At 35.3% G+C, this 15275-nt stretch overlaps 1 protein-coding gene across 7 annotated transcripts in view; it reads left to right on the forward strand.

Moving 5' to 3' along the window:
• DIP2C (disco interacting protein 2 homolog C) overlaps positions 1 to 15275 on the forward strand; it is a 593021-nt gene that overhangs the window by 353126 nt on the left and 224620 nt on the right. For 4 of the 7 annotated variants that reach the window (XM_052001629.1, XM_052001630.1, XM_052001631.1 and 1 more), the window contains 2 exons: positions 4740 to 4865; positions 8133 to 8342. In XM_052001629.1, coding sequence (XP_051857589.1) covers positions 4740 to 4865; positions 8133 to 8342 — 336 coding nt within the window. Of the gene's footprint in view, positions 1 to 4739; positions 4866 to 8132; positions 8343 to 11282; positions 11505 to 15275 lie in introns of those variants that run through there. The other 3 variants (XM_052001632.1, XM_052001634.1, XM_052001636.1) reach the window with 3 other exon arrangements.

Here is a 15275-nt window from a genome sequence, read left to right on the forward strand (position 1 = left end):
CAAAGGTCAGTAACACTGCATAGAATCTCCCACATAAGATGGCAATTGTGTTACTTAAAAGAAAGCTTTTTTGTCCTAACTTTCCTTTGAAACCAGACTACCAAGTATATGTCAAACTTAGAAGTATAATGATTTCACTAGTTCAAGACTGGTCAACTAAATATCCCCTTCTCCTACCTCTTTAATCCCCAAATGATCACAAGCAAAAGTTTGTTTTCAGAGTTTTTAGCAAGTGTGATTTGATAAGGGGATTCTGCAGCATGAGTCAGAGGCAACAGTGAACAAAATAAGTGGCTGAGTGTTTGTGGTTGCTCACATGAGTATGGGATGTGTTATATTGCTTTTGCTGCCAGTAACACATGATTGGGTCAGGGTGGAGGCAGCACATAGAGCACACAGAATTCTGCAGAAAAAAGAAAAATGGCAAGAAGGAAGGAAGAAAAAAGAAGAAAAGAAAGGAGAGAGGGGGGAAAAAGGAAGAAAGAAAGAAATTCATGATAATTATGATATTTATGTTTAACCTTCTTATCAATATCATTATCAACACATCAATTAAAAGGATAACACAGTAAATAAAGGAGCAACTCTTCTGAATCAGCTTATATCAAACTGGACCAGGTATAAGATATCAAAACATAAAAAGACTAGATTGTAATCTTTTCTATGAGGAATATGCTGCATACAAATGGTATTTCTTTCTGTTGGCTTTTGGTTTTGGAACAAAAAAAGAGAGAAAAACTGAATAAAACATGGAATAGATTTTTTAATTGTTGTGAAAGTTGATACAAATAAGATTCAAGTTTTGATTCTGTTATAGTTATGGTCCCACAGACTTTGTCCTTTGCTATGACCCATTTTGCTCCTGGCTAGAGATACTAAAGTGTCACTTTAGGAACAATGTTCTCAAGGTTTCCAAATGAAAAAATTTTTTTCACAAGAAAATCTTAATAACTTCCCTGCCCTTCAGCCATAGACCAGCTGGTCAAACACATCCTCTCCAATGTAAATGCCTGAATACACCCATTTCTCAGGAACTTCATGAAAAATGATTTGTAAGATAAAGGAAAACAACATATAAGGGCAATTTATGTAACTTTTTATAGTGTTAGGGTGTTTGGACAAGTACCAAAATATTAAGCTTTTTTGAGTCTTGAGATTTTGAGCTTTGAACAAGGAATCTTTTCAGTTACCAAAGAAAATTTTCTTAGAAGAAAATATGTAAACCTTTCAGTATTTGGTATTTATTTTCCCTTTTCCTTTTTCTTTCTCTCCTTTCCTGTTGCTCTTCTCTCTTCCTCTCTCCTTTTTCCTCCTTGCCTTTATCTTCTGCATTCAGTGTCTTTGTTTTGTAGCATATCAATACTTCACAATTTCATTAGATTAGTAAGCTGTGTATTTGTGATATTTTTCTATCATTTTTTAATCATGGAAGCAGGGGGCAGAGTAGTAGGAAAGTGGGAGTAAATTGTGCTTAGTGAATGCTAAGGAAGTTGGAACAGCTGAATGTATGAACATTCATTAAAATATGTCTCCAAAGTCCAACCCTAAATTGAAAAAATTAGTACTAAAAATATCTGAAACACATGGACATAATGAAAGTCAGCATGTAACCTCTGCAATTACATCAACTGCTTCAAGTGTTACAATTGCAACACACATACAAATGAAACACAATAAGGACTTCAGTCCTTGAGTTCATGCTTCAGGCCTCCAATTATTTTAAGTAATTTCTCCCTTGCAAAGCATGATAAAATATAGATTGGAAGTGCATTCCCACCTCCCTTTGTCAGGAATCTAGTAGCATTCTCATTTCCTAATAACAGTTCACAGATTAATTTTCTCTAAGCAGTTGTCATTAATTCATCATTAATCTGCATTAACAAGATAATTACAAAAGCTACTCTAATAATTTCAGGTTCTAGATTTATAATACTTTTTACCTGGCTTTCATTTGAAAGGCGATATAGAGAAGAACAATCTCTTCCCTCCTCATTGATGAAGTTTCTCAGAGGATAAAGTGATCAAATCACTTACTCAGCAAGATTATGCAAGATAACATACTGCTTCATACATACTTCATGTAGTTCATTTGTAATTTTTTTTCTTATTGAATTTGTTAAATATCTCCTCTTGAATAGTCTAATTTTAGAAATTGCCAAGAGGAATCCTTTAACCTCAGAGTATCTCATGCCAGTTCCATGCTTTCTCCTTCCATTTCTGCCACCATAGTTCAAGTCCTAATCAATCATTTCTTGTTGCTTCTTTTTTCTCTGTGCCCCAAGTCTCTTCCCTTTCTACTTCCCCCTTTATAAAGTAGCTAAATTATGTTATGGAATATTATTGTTCTGTAAGAAATGACCAGCAGGATGAATACAGAGAGGACTGGCGAGACTTACATGAACTGATGCTAAGTGAGATGAGCAGAACCAGGAGATCATTATACACTTCGACAACGATATTGTATGAGGACATATTTTGATGGAAGTGGATTTCTTTGACAAAGAGACCTAACTGAGTTTCAACTGATAAATGACGGACAAAAGCAGCTACACCCAAAGAAAGAACACTGGGAAACGAAGTATTGTTGGCTGTCTCACAGCTAATCTGCAGATTCACTGGCTTTTGAACCAGGACAGAATAGCCAATGCTGCTGTATTTCATCTAAGAACCTTCTTGTAGCGTCCCCTGGTGCTCTACCAACCTGTGACCCTATGCTGTGCTTGTGTTTGACTGCCTCCCACCTCTCCACCTGCTGGATTAAAATAGACCTTTTCTGAAGTTCTTCCAAAATATGTTCTGCTGGAACCAGGAGATCATTATATACCTCTACAATGATACTGTTTGAGGATGTATTGTGATGGAAGTGGATCGCTTCGATAAAGAGAGCTAATTCAGTTTCAGTTGATCAAAGATGGACAGAAGCAGCTACACCCAAAGAAAGAACACTGGGAGATGAATATAAACTGCTTCCATTTTTGTTTTTCTTCCCGGATTATTTATACCTTCTGAATTCAATTCTCCTTATGCAACAAGAAAACTGTTCGGTTCTGCACACATATATTGTATCTAGGATATACTGTAACCTATTCAAGACTGCTTGCCATCTGGGGGAGGGGGTGGAGGGAGGGAGGGGAAAAATCGGAACAGAAGTGAATGCAAGGGATAATATTGTAAAAAATTACCCTGGAATGAGTTCTATCAATAAAAAGTTATTAAAAAAAATAAAGTAGCTGAATTAATCACTCTACTAAACATGAATATATTACCCATCTGCTACAAAACCTTCAAATGTACCTCTATATCTGTTGACTGAAATATAGATTATTTACTTTGGTGTCCAAGACTCTCTCTGACAGTGCTTCAAACCCCCCTTTCAAATCACATTTTAGATTCCTTCCTTTTGGATATTCTATGCTACAGCCAACGTCTGCCAGGACTACCTATTGCCCAATTAACCACTCTATATTATTTTGCCTTTGCGACTTTGTGTAGTCTGTTCTTTGGGGAGAATATCAACAAGCAGAGAATCTCACTCCCACTCCTACCCACTGACAATCAAAATTCAATTCTGAGGCTACTTTCTCCATGAATGATCTACGCAGCCAGATATAATCTTTTCTTCTTTGAGTTTCATATATACTCTTATATGTGCTTAATAATTTTGAGCTTATATTTTAATTATCCGTATACATGTCTCATGTCTTACTGTACCATAAACTTTTTTAAAATAGGGATTGTATCTTATGCTATTGCCTCTCCATCTTATCCTACTTTGGACCTGGGGCTTTATATAGTGCTCTCTCCATTGATACTTCTCTGTCATGTACTTACTGTGTAGTTTAACTAGGTATTATAACAATTTCGCTGTTATAGTCTTTGCCCTCATGAACATAGAGTCTATCCCTTTAATACTATTCTCTGTATTCAATAAATGTTTATTGAGTTGAATGAAATTCAAGATTATCAAAGGCGAAAATAGCTTTATGGACTAAAGGCTTTAAGAAAAAACCAACTGGACAGTATCCCCAGAAAAATGTAATAGAAAACTCATAGAGGTGAAGGGGAAAAATAAATATTTACATATCACCTATTATATTTCAATTAGTGTATTAAATGCTTTATAAATATAATCTTGTTTGATCCTCAATTCCATTCCCCTCTGGTGAGGTAAGTAAGTGCTGTTATTCTCTCCATTTTTACAGTTGAAGAAACTGAGGTAAATAAAGGTCAAATGACTTGCCCAAGATTACACAGGTATTATATGTCTGAAGTCAGATTTGGATTTAGGTCTTTCTGACTGTGGACTGGAGTTCTTTGCTATGTATCACCTTGCTGTCATAGTATTAGGCAAATTGATCCATAGGCCTTTAAAAATGAGACCCATGGGGTGAAAATTCAAGGGGAAGGTTTATTGATATAAACCAAGGCAATACTGAACACTTTACAAATATAGTTGTCTTTTGATCAGCAATAATGGTTCAAAATGCTTTGGGTAAATTAAACTTCTAGATATATCAAAAATTTAAATTTTTTTCTACTTTTTAATGGAGCTTCCAGGGAGTAGTAAAAGTGACTGAAGGAAGCTTTGCTTCCCTTTTCCATTCCCTTTCCATCTTTTAGTGCTGAGGTAAATAGGTAATGAAGAAACCAAAGGGTCCAAGAAAAAAGGAGACAAACCCAGAAGCTTATAGAATCCACAGACTGCATACTAAATAATCAAATATCTTGTATTATTTCAGATGTTCATACAGAAGCTGTCCAAGCAGCCCTGGCTAAACACAAAGAAAGGAAAATGGCAGTTCCAATGCCTTCCAAACGCCGCTCTCTGGTTGTACAGACCTCGATGGATGCCTACACACCTCCAGGTAAGTAAATGTGCCAATCTGTGGCCTTTGCTCCTTGGGAGAATGTGTGTATACTTGTCGGAGCACATGGTGAGAAAATAATTGATTTGGGGTTTCTTGCTTAGGATTTCTTTTGCTTTCTAAATTGTAGCGCTATGATTTTGAGTTTTCTGTGTTTATTAAGAAACAGTACATGTTATAAATTGGATTCAAAAGCTCATTTGAAACTCATTTCCTGGCAAGGTGGACAATCTTTACATCCTTAATTACACTGCAGAAAGCAAATGTTTTAAGAAGCACCTTCTCTGTTTCTAGCATTGTGCTAAGCACTTCACAGATATTATTTCATTTGATCCATTAGAACATACAATCCTTGAAGACAGTTTTACTTTTGCCTTTTTATCTATAATGTTTAATGTAGTGTTTGAAACATTGTAAATGCTTAATAATTGCTTTTTTTGTTTTGAGTGGATTGATTGAAACCATCAATCTGTGAGTTGGATTGCACTTTCAAACCTGTGTAATGAAATATGTGTGTGTGTGTGTGTGTGTGTAAACACATATAAATATACATATATATTTAAATGTGGAATATTTCATGCTTCTTTTTCCCTCCCCAAGTAATTGCTTTAACTCTAACTTATGGAGGCAGATCTGCCTTTCTCTTTTTCTTTGTTTTGATGAAAGAATTAAAAGGAGCTACAAGAATAGCAAAATAGCAGCATTCCAAACCAAAGTCAATAGTTGTTATTGAGGTCTGAACTCTCATCTTTCATATTTTATAGGTTAGCTCTAAAGCTTTGTGTATATGGAAATAGGGCTTATTAAAAACTAACATTGTGTTCAGATTAACAATTTTACCTGTCTTCATCCAACTCCAAATGTCTGAACTTATACAGCCTAAAAAATTATGTAACAGAGCTCATTATAATGAAAATTTACAATGTATCTCCATCTGTATTCATGGTTTATATGTGAGCTTCTAAATAATTCTTTTTTTAAGGACATGATTTTCTATTATTTCTTTGTCTTTTGTGTATTTAAATAGCAAATATTCTGCCTATTTGCAAACATTCTTATGGCAGATGGTGGGTTTTAATCAATATATTTTATTTTATGATGAAATTTATTTTCCATGCTTTCCCAGAATTTACAGAGCAAAGAAACCATGTCATTGTTGTAATTTTAAGTGTTAGATGATGAAAGTATCTTTAAACTGGAAAAAATGGGAAATAGTTAAAAGCCTAAGCAAGCTTGGAGACATGGGCCCTTCCTATAAACTTTTCTTTCTTTCTTTTTTTTTTTGGTAGAAAAATATAAACTACATAAAAATGTAAAAAGCAATATGTAGTTACTTTACTTTTTACTATTTGTGTATTTTATATTCATTTATATGCTTATATATATTTCATAGAGAATTGTATCATATATGTACATGTGTACATGTACACGTATAAACACAAAACCCCATAAATCATGACAGAAGGTAAAATCCTCATATTTTAAATCATCTTTGAGAACTGCACAGGTTCATTGGTGGAAGTCTTACTCTGGCTATAACATTTGCATTTGATTATTTGCATAGCATTTCCATGCACTCTGCATGAATAATTTTGCAAATTGTCATCCCATCCAATCCAATCCAGACTGACAAACATTTCTTCTTGTCATCCAGCAGTCACGCAGAAGTCACAGTGGTGATTTCACATGAGATGGCTTTAAAAAAACCATACATGTCATGGTCAACATCATGCTTATTCAAAAAAAAAAATTGAGTGCTCTCTTTTGTGTTCAGTACTGCTCTCAGCCTTTTATAGCCACATCTGCTACTGCATAATCCAACTTCCACTTGTTTGCATTATTTTCTTTCCTGGGATCTTGGTGACCTTTAGAACTTTTCTCAATAACATGTGAATGTCTGCTTGGAATAAATGGCTCCTCTACCACTGTCTCCTTTCCTGGGTATTATCAACCCAGGCTGTTATTGCTCAGTTTACTCTGAATTACTGCTTGTTTCCTTTGGGAAGGATTCCTTTAACTTTGCCTTAAGTCAGCATGGCACATAAAAATAATTTACAGGGGCTACCATTTATGTTGTATATGTATGTGTGTGTGTGTGTGTGTGTGTGTGTGTGTGTGTGTGTGTGTGTGTGTTTTAATGGACAATTCACAATTCTTCACAAGCTACATGGAGGTTATAATTAACAGAATTAATAATGCCTTTTCCTTTATAATTTACAGTAAAAGGAATAGAATCACAATTGCTTATAACTGGATCACATCTGTTTTTTAAGTGGCTCGGTAATCATTAGCAGTGTGTACATTGATGTTTCACATTTTATTTTCCAATTCCTTGTTCCCCAGGCGACTCACTCAACAATAAATAGGATGCTGAATTTGAAGGGAAATCCTGATGTCTTGACATTCCTACCAGATGTGGCAAAATGTCTGACATTTTTATTTGCAGCTCTATATGAAACAAACTAGATATCTCTAATTCACAGTTAAAGTGCTAGACTTTCAAGGCACTTACAGCTGTGGTTCTCTTCTAGAATCCTATATGCAACTTAAATCTTTATTTGAATTAAATAGGATAAGAGAGATGGCCAAGTCACCTGATGTTTATATTTTTCTTTGCTGAACTGGCATAGTTAAAATCAATTGGTTAGTCAAGAACTGGTTACTGAGAATGCCGTAGGAGTGTAAAGCATGGTATATGGAGCTGTGAGAATGTTAGCTAACTTCTTGAGAACATTCTTTGTCTTTACAACCCCAGTTGTACCTTGCACAGTGCCTGACTTAGAGTCGGTACTTAATGCTTTGTTTTTGTTTTTGTTTTTTTTTTGATAGAGAGAATATTTGCATAATACCATTCCTTCATATAGAAGAAGTATATAGAAGAAAGGTATATTTCTTAGGAAGGGTTTGTTACTGAAGTATCAAGAGGTCTTCATCATAAAGTGCTTTTAAGCCATGTCAGTAAGCATTTATAAAGCTCTTATCATGTTCCAAGCACTGTGCTAAGCACTGGGGATTCAAAAAACAGGCAAGATAAGTTCTCTCCCCTTAAGAAGCTTAGAAATGACCAAATATGCAAATGACTGTATCTGGGACAAATCTGAAGTAATCTCAGAGGGAAGGAATTGGGATTAACTTTCATGTATTAGAGTGGAGGGGGGAAGCTTGGCCCACAGTAAAGAGATTAGAGTTCTGTGGGATATGGTCTCTTGATCATCAGAAATGTCTGGTCCTGGTTACTTAACTAACCTTGTCTATTTCCATCTATAGATACCTCTTCGGGTTCAGAGGATGAAGGCTCTGTTCAGGGTGACTCCCAGGGAACTCCCACCTCCAGTCAGGGCAGCATCAACATGGAACACTGGATCAGCCAAGCGATCCATGGCTCGACAACCTCCACCACGTCCTCCTCTTCCACGCAAAGTGGAGGCAGTGGGGCTGCACACAGATTGGCTGATGTCATGGCTCAAACACATATAGGTAAGCAGAGATTTACTTTGAGTTTTCAATAGCTCCACACTTGGGAATGATGAGTCTGCCACACATCCCTGGCTTTAATTTTAACTTATACTCAGTGTCTGCATCAGGAAAGTTCAGGGCCCTATCCTGTTTTGACTCCACCATGGCATAGGAACTTAAAGACATGGCCTTCTTTCCATTGCCTCTGAAACTCTTTTCACTAAAGATTTTGTCCCTCATTCTAAAATCCTAGAATTTTTTTAATCATTAAAAGGAAAAAAAAAAGCTTCATTCAATAGAGGATAACTATTTGTTTCTTAAAATCATTTTCCATTTATATTTTGAAACTTTCTTCTAAATGAAGCTTTAACCATGTTAGGAAATATCAATAAGTATAATTATGATCAATTGGAGATGTGTTACATGGAAAAAGAAGCTTTGGTTCTATCTCAATCAGCTTTTTGCTTTTTAATGATAGCTTACCTTTATATATAATTATTTTTCACTTGCAGACCCTTTTTATATAAGAGCCTTTTATAAGGCTTATATAAGGAGCCTATAAAGAAGATGGGTGATTTTCCAGTATTTTATGGCTCCTCAGAATCAGGATTTGAACCAAGATGTTTCATGATTCCAACTCTAGTGTTTTACATAGCTTTTCATGCCATTGTTGAGAATGCTGTATTCATAAAATTATAAATTTATGTATAATATAAATTCTATAATTCATATTGTATATAAATGTATTATAAAGTTGATATATATATAAATTCTATGCATTTCATATATTATTTGATATTTATATATTTATAGAATATATGCATATATTAACATAATTTAAATTCTAGCACATCCTTCTAATTGGACTGCTCTAAAGAGTTTAGGTAAGTACACTATGTACCCCCCAGCTTCTCCAACTTAGCCCACAACCTTCTCTTGAGAAGATTTTCTCATTCTTCACTAGTTCTTCCCCCAACCTTTACCAAGCAAAAAGTAATTTTTCCTTCTCCCAGTTCCCCTCAATATAGTTCTCGAACCTCTTCTTTTTATTTGCCATATTTTCTCATGTATCATAATTATTTATCTCCCATATTGCCCAACACTATATGATTAGATCTATAATTAAATAGACTTGTTTCAAATCTTATCTTTTCCACTTTCTACTTCCTATCTGTGTGACCTCAGAGACCTTTTAACCTCTCTGTTATTTCATCTGTAAAATGTAAAATGAAAAGACTCAGCTAGATCATTTCTTTCTTTTTTTTACTTTTTGGGTGAGGCAATTGGGGTTTAATGACTTACCCCGACTTACACAGCTAGAAATTATTAATTAAAATTCTGCAGGTGGATTTGAATTCAGTTCCTTTTGAGTCCAGGACTGGTGCTTTATTAATTGCACCATCTAGCTGCCCCAGCTAGATTATTTTTATATCCCCTCACAACTCCAAGTCTCTCATTCTATAATGTCCCTCCAAACAACCCTCCTAGAGACATTACAAAAACAAAATGAAAAAAAAGGCTGTGAAAACTATTTGGAAATATTAATGGCTCTTCACAATTTTAAGGTGTTGAAAATTAAATTTACAGATCAGATTTCAGAAACATGAATTGTATGAAGTGAGCTCTAGTTAATATTTGAAATCATATTAGCCTAAAAGTTAAACTCATAGACATAAATGAAGGAGAACAAAATAACTGTAGTTTCTTGATTGGATCCCTGAACAGGCTCTCATGTTCTATCAGCATGTTTTCATCCATCACCTGAACTATTAGATAAGTAATTTTCTTCTCCTCTACCTTGAAAGCATTTGTATTCTACTTCAAATTTGTTTTTAAGGAAGTGCTTAGAACCTCACTGAGAGAAACAAATTTATGAACAGATTAATCATTGCATTCTGTTACCCTTAGTGCCTTCACATCTTGGAATGTTGGAGGAAATTATAGTGTGGAGAATTAAATTTATCCAGACTATGAAAGGTTGCATTACTCATATACGTCAAATCTCAATGTGGCCTAAATATAGCTTTGGAGTGTGTGACATTTTCAGTAATTTTTAATCTGGCACTGTAATAATGTCCCTGGATATCTGTAAGATTTCTGTAAATAGGGGTAGAATTTTTAGAAGAAATCAAAAAGGGAAAATGATGTGACTTAATGAGTAAAGGGAAATAGAAATAACTTTTTTTTTTTTCTTGAAATAGGATAAAGACTAGTCAGGAAAATGGCACCATTTGGTCTTATCTTGAGAGCTGCTAGTAGGCCTGCTAATAAGAAAACACCAGAATGTTTTATTTTTGGAAGTAATGAGGAGTAAAGCCTAGGACTAACATCTATTCCCTAATTTTAAGCATTATTTCAATATAGAGAATTATTAATACCATAAATCTAGAGTTGGATGAGGAAGTCTGAAGACGGACAATGGAGAGATAGTTGAAGGTTAAGAAAATACTCATGACCACAGAGAGATTTCTCATGGGAAAAAAAAATAATTATCCTGGTCTTGTTCTCAGTTCTCTTCCCAATGCCTAATTGTTTATTTTAATAATAGAAATTGTGTAAGAACACCACAGATTGTCAAACAACAATCAAATTAATGAGACTTGTTTAGAGCTAGGTACAAAGACCTGTCCTGAAGTCACCCCATTTCAGTCTCCTCAGCTTCTCTTTACTGGTGGAGCTGATCTGGTTATGTGCACATATCCCTAGAAGCCCTAACAGTTACATCTCCATATATTACCAGTATTTCTCATGCATTAGTAAAGTAAGTTCTGTAAATAGATACTTTCCATAAATTTTCAGTCATGTGGGTACAGTTAGCATATAACAGCAATTCACACTTAGGGCTGAAAAAAAGAGGGGACCGCACATCACAATAGCTGCCCAGATCACCAGCTGAAGCATTATGAAGCTTTCATTCAAAAGAGGCCAGGGTGACTGCTGATCATCATCCAACATCTTGTACTGAGTGCCATGTACATATCACATCATGGCAGGGAGTGGACAAAGAGAATTTACCATAATCAGGACATGGAAGAATTTGTCATCTAAGATTGATATTACCAACACCGATTTACCCACAGAGGGCTACCAGACAAGGAAAACATTAACCACATGTCTAGAGGGTAAAGGTGATTATACCATATCTATGTTCAGAATTACTGCATTTTTCTGATAGAGAACAGGGTAAGTAACCAGGGAATTTCCAGCCCTCCCAAATAATAGACCTAGGCAAAAACCTGGCTAATAGTGATTTCATTCTCTTTAAGGAATTCCCTAGAATCTGGGAAATCTGTTTCAGCTCATTAGATTCACACACTCGGAAGGCTGATAAAGAGGCAGACATTTACCTGTGTGTATATATCATGGGCTATCAGGGAAATCATAGAGTAAAAATTGAAAGAGTTCTCAGATCTGGGGACTTTTACTTTTTTTTTTGTTTTTGTTTCATGGACCCCTTTTGATGAAGCTTATGGAACTTCTCAGAAAAATGTTTTTAAACACATAAAATAAAATACATAGTATGACAAAAGAAACCATAATAAAGATGTAGTGGTTTGTGCCCCCCAACCAAGTTTAATAGACTCCCTGAAATCTGTCCATAAAGCTCAGATTAAGAACTCCCACCTTAGAGGCCATTGAATCCAATTTCTTCACTGTGGAAACTAGAGCTGAAAGAGATTAAATAATTTGCCTACACAAATAATTTGCCTAATAAATTTCTGAGTTAGAATTTAGACTCAGATCTTCCTTTTTCTAATCCCAATGCTCTATCCACTGAATCACTCAGCACCTCAGTGCTATTTTTTAGACAACTGTAGTCAGAACCAGTCAATAAAAAATTTATTAAATCCCAACTATGTAACTAGGTATAGTCCTAAATCCATGGCCTTCAAAAAGAAGCAAAAGATAGTCTCATGCCCTCAAGGAACTCAAAATCTAATGGACTATGTGCGTTGTCATAGACTAAGAATGACTCTGACTTCAGCAAGGCAATTCAGCGGGAGCAGGTCTTACAAAACCATAAACTCTTTGAGTATGAATTGTACATCTGTTGTCTGATGTCTAACCTTGTTAAGTTCAGGCCAGCACAATAGCATGGTGTCTATAGAGTGATTGATATTTAGAGATAGTATTATGACTATTTCTCAGGGGACATTTACCAGGTTGTAGAGAGGCTTTCATTGCATTGTTTGGGAAGGAGCTATACTAGTGAAACTGGATCAGTGAAATATTGAGGTATCATGGGGATCCATAAAATGACATCAATATCAAATAGATGATAATGTACTTTGGCACATCCAATATATTTCAGAGTGTTTTCCAACTCCCAAAGGAGTGAAAGCACATAAAGTCTCATGATTGGGAATAGTCCTGAAGAGTAACAGCCACCTGGCCATGATGCACATGCATGTAGATTCCACCTGTGAGGGTGGCTGAGACTGATGGATCTCTTGGGCTGTCAGCTCACCCAAGGAAGGGAAATCCATTTTAGGTTACAAAGAGAGCAGGTCAAAGCTTCTGTGCCAGTCAGAATGGAAGTAGGAGTAAGAGTAGCTCTTGTGAATGAAACAGCTTGAATGAAACAAAGAAAGGTAACAGTAACAGTGTTTTAAGCCATAAAAAAGGAAAATGAGAGAAAATATATTTTACTACTTATCTAGCAAATGTAGAATCAGGTCAGATCTCATTCAGATTGATCTGCTGCTTCTATTTAGGAAATGGAATGAAGTGAAACATTCATTCATCTAACAGTTTATAAAAAGGAAGCTTACTTTGCTTTAGAGTAGCATGGTAAATGCTGAGCTGGTCTTGGAGCCAGAAGGGCCTGAATTCAAAATCCATAACTGACACATTTGGGCTCTATGACCCTTGGTAAAACAAAGAAGGTCTCATTGCTCTAGGTAGCATTTAAGCCATCCCTGATTGGTAAGGGAAGTTCCACATTTTCTTCTACCTGTGAGAAAATTCACAGCTTTATTTTCTATTCTGTACATAGTCATAGCATGGAAAGAAAACTTAGCAAAAATACAGAATTAGTTATAGTTTCTTATGTCTGTGTTAGCCATATTAGCCAGGTTAGAGTAGCATTAGGTAAAACACCACCTGCCTCTTAATTGGAGTAGGTTTTGCACTTAGGCTTCTATGAAGCTAAGTAATCTTTCAAAGGCTTAGTCTCCTACTTCAATCTAACCTTAAGAACTTTTTCCTGAAAACTTTTTAAGGAAAAAACGAGATATTGCTTCTACGATGATCATATTTCTAAATTTAAAAAATTAGAATGAAATAAAATAGAAAATATATTTGGGCATAAATGCTGGTTGGTTAACTGATTTAGTCAGATCACAAAATAGTATATATCAAATATGGTCCTTATACAGTGGGTCTTCCTGGCTACAAATGAATGACTGAAAATCACTCACTATTATCCTTAAAGATCTGAAGATTTTCCCCTCAAACTGAACTTGCTTTCCATCAGAAGTCTTTGAGAGCTTTCTCATTAAAAAATTTTCAAAGAAATATTTGCAATTTCTTGAGCTATTTTAGCAACTCAGTTGATATTAATGCTGCTTGCAGTGTTTGGGGTGTGTATCAATAAAAAACAAATCCTCTTCAAATTTCTAGCATCTGTGTTCCCACTAGAAAGATGAGAAATCAAAAAGGTGATCATGTGCAAGTCAGAGAGTGAATGCAGAGTACATTCCTCCTCATTGCATAATTAGCTGAGAACCCAGCAATTGCACATTTTGATTCTATATTCTGCTTTACCAGCATATTTATTAAGAGTGCTTGAATGGCTTCAGTTGTGATAGTTAAATCATCTAATTCACTAATGTGTACCCATCCTAAGTGTTGGGGATTGTTTGGTAGTTTTCTGTTGATACTTCCAAACATATATGTACATATATTTTCAAAATGCTAAATATATACATGTTGAGGATGAATAAATAATATTGGCAGACTTATTTAAATACTTCCTCTGCCCTCTCAGTGTGGGGACCAAACTTCTGTCTGGGAATTCCCTTTGGCATGAGTCTCTGAGACTTGGGGCTTTCTTGCCAGAAAAGCCTTCATTGTTATGAAACAAATGCCATTGGGAAAGTATGTTAGAGAAATGGACAAAAAGCAATTAATTCAGAAGACTAGGAATTCCTTTGGCAAAATAGAGGTCTTCCATATGGCCTTTTGGCACCATCAGCAGCATCATGGCTAGAATTTGTATAACACCTACTATGTGCCAGACACAATGCTTTACAAATATTAATTCATTTGACCCTCACAATAACCCATGGAAGTAGGTGCTATCATTATCCCCATTTTACAGTGAAGGAAACTGAGGTAGGCATATGATAAATGACTTACCCAAAGTGTCTTAAATTTTAATTAGAATTCTCTGACTGCATAATTCAGGCTCCAAAAAATGTCTTTTTGTAGGCCTTTGTAAATGACTAATGGAATGTCAGATTCTGGTTTTCTCTCTGACCTGGTACTGGCAGGATGTCTGGGATAAAACTGGGAGACACATATGAGTAGCACACAGTCTGACTCTGCAGTGCCCAATGTCAAAATTATCCTAGCGAGCTGAGTGATGTCAGCAGCGGACTACCCTAGTGACAAGCTGCTGCCTTAGCCACAAATGTTTATGTCTAATCCTGGCATCATATTATATAATTAGTAATAAATCTGAGTCCAAAGAGAGACATATCCACTGACTTTTAGGTAAAATTCATTTTCTTTCCCTGTTATATGCTTGAGGGACCACTAAAAATCTTAAGGAGCATGGAACATTATCATTTTAAAACTGGGTAGACATGAGGAACTAAGCAGCATGAGGAACTAATCATTTTCAAGATAGATTTGAATATTGACCTGATATTTAAGAATTTCTGTAAAGAGTTTCTATAAATCAAGAATTTCCAAGGAAATGATTATTATTCTAAGGGAAGTTTGCCTTGA

The sequence above is a fragment of the Antechinus flavipes genome, chromosome 5 (assembly GCF_016432865.1).
Source record: "Antechinus flavipes isolate AdamAnt ecotype Samford, QLD, Australia chromosome 5, AdamAnt_v2, whole genome shotgun sequence".
Classification (NCBI taxonomy): domain Eukaryota; kingdom Metazoa; phylum Chordata; class Mammalia; order Dasyuromorphia; family Dasyuridae; genus Antechinus; species Antechinus flavipes.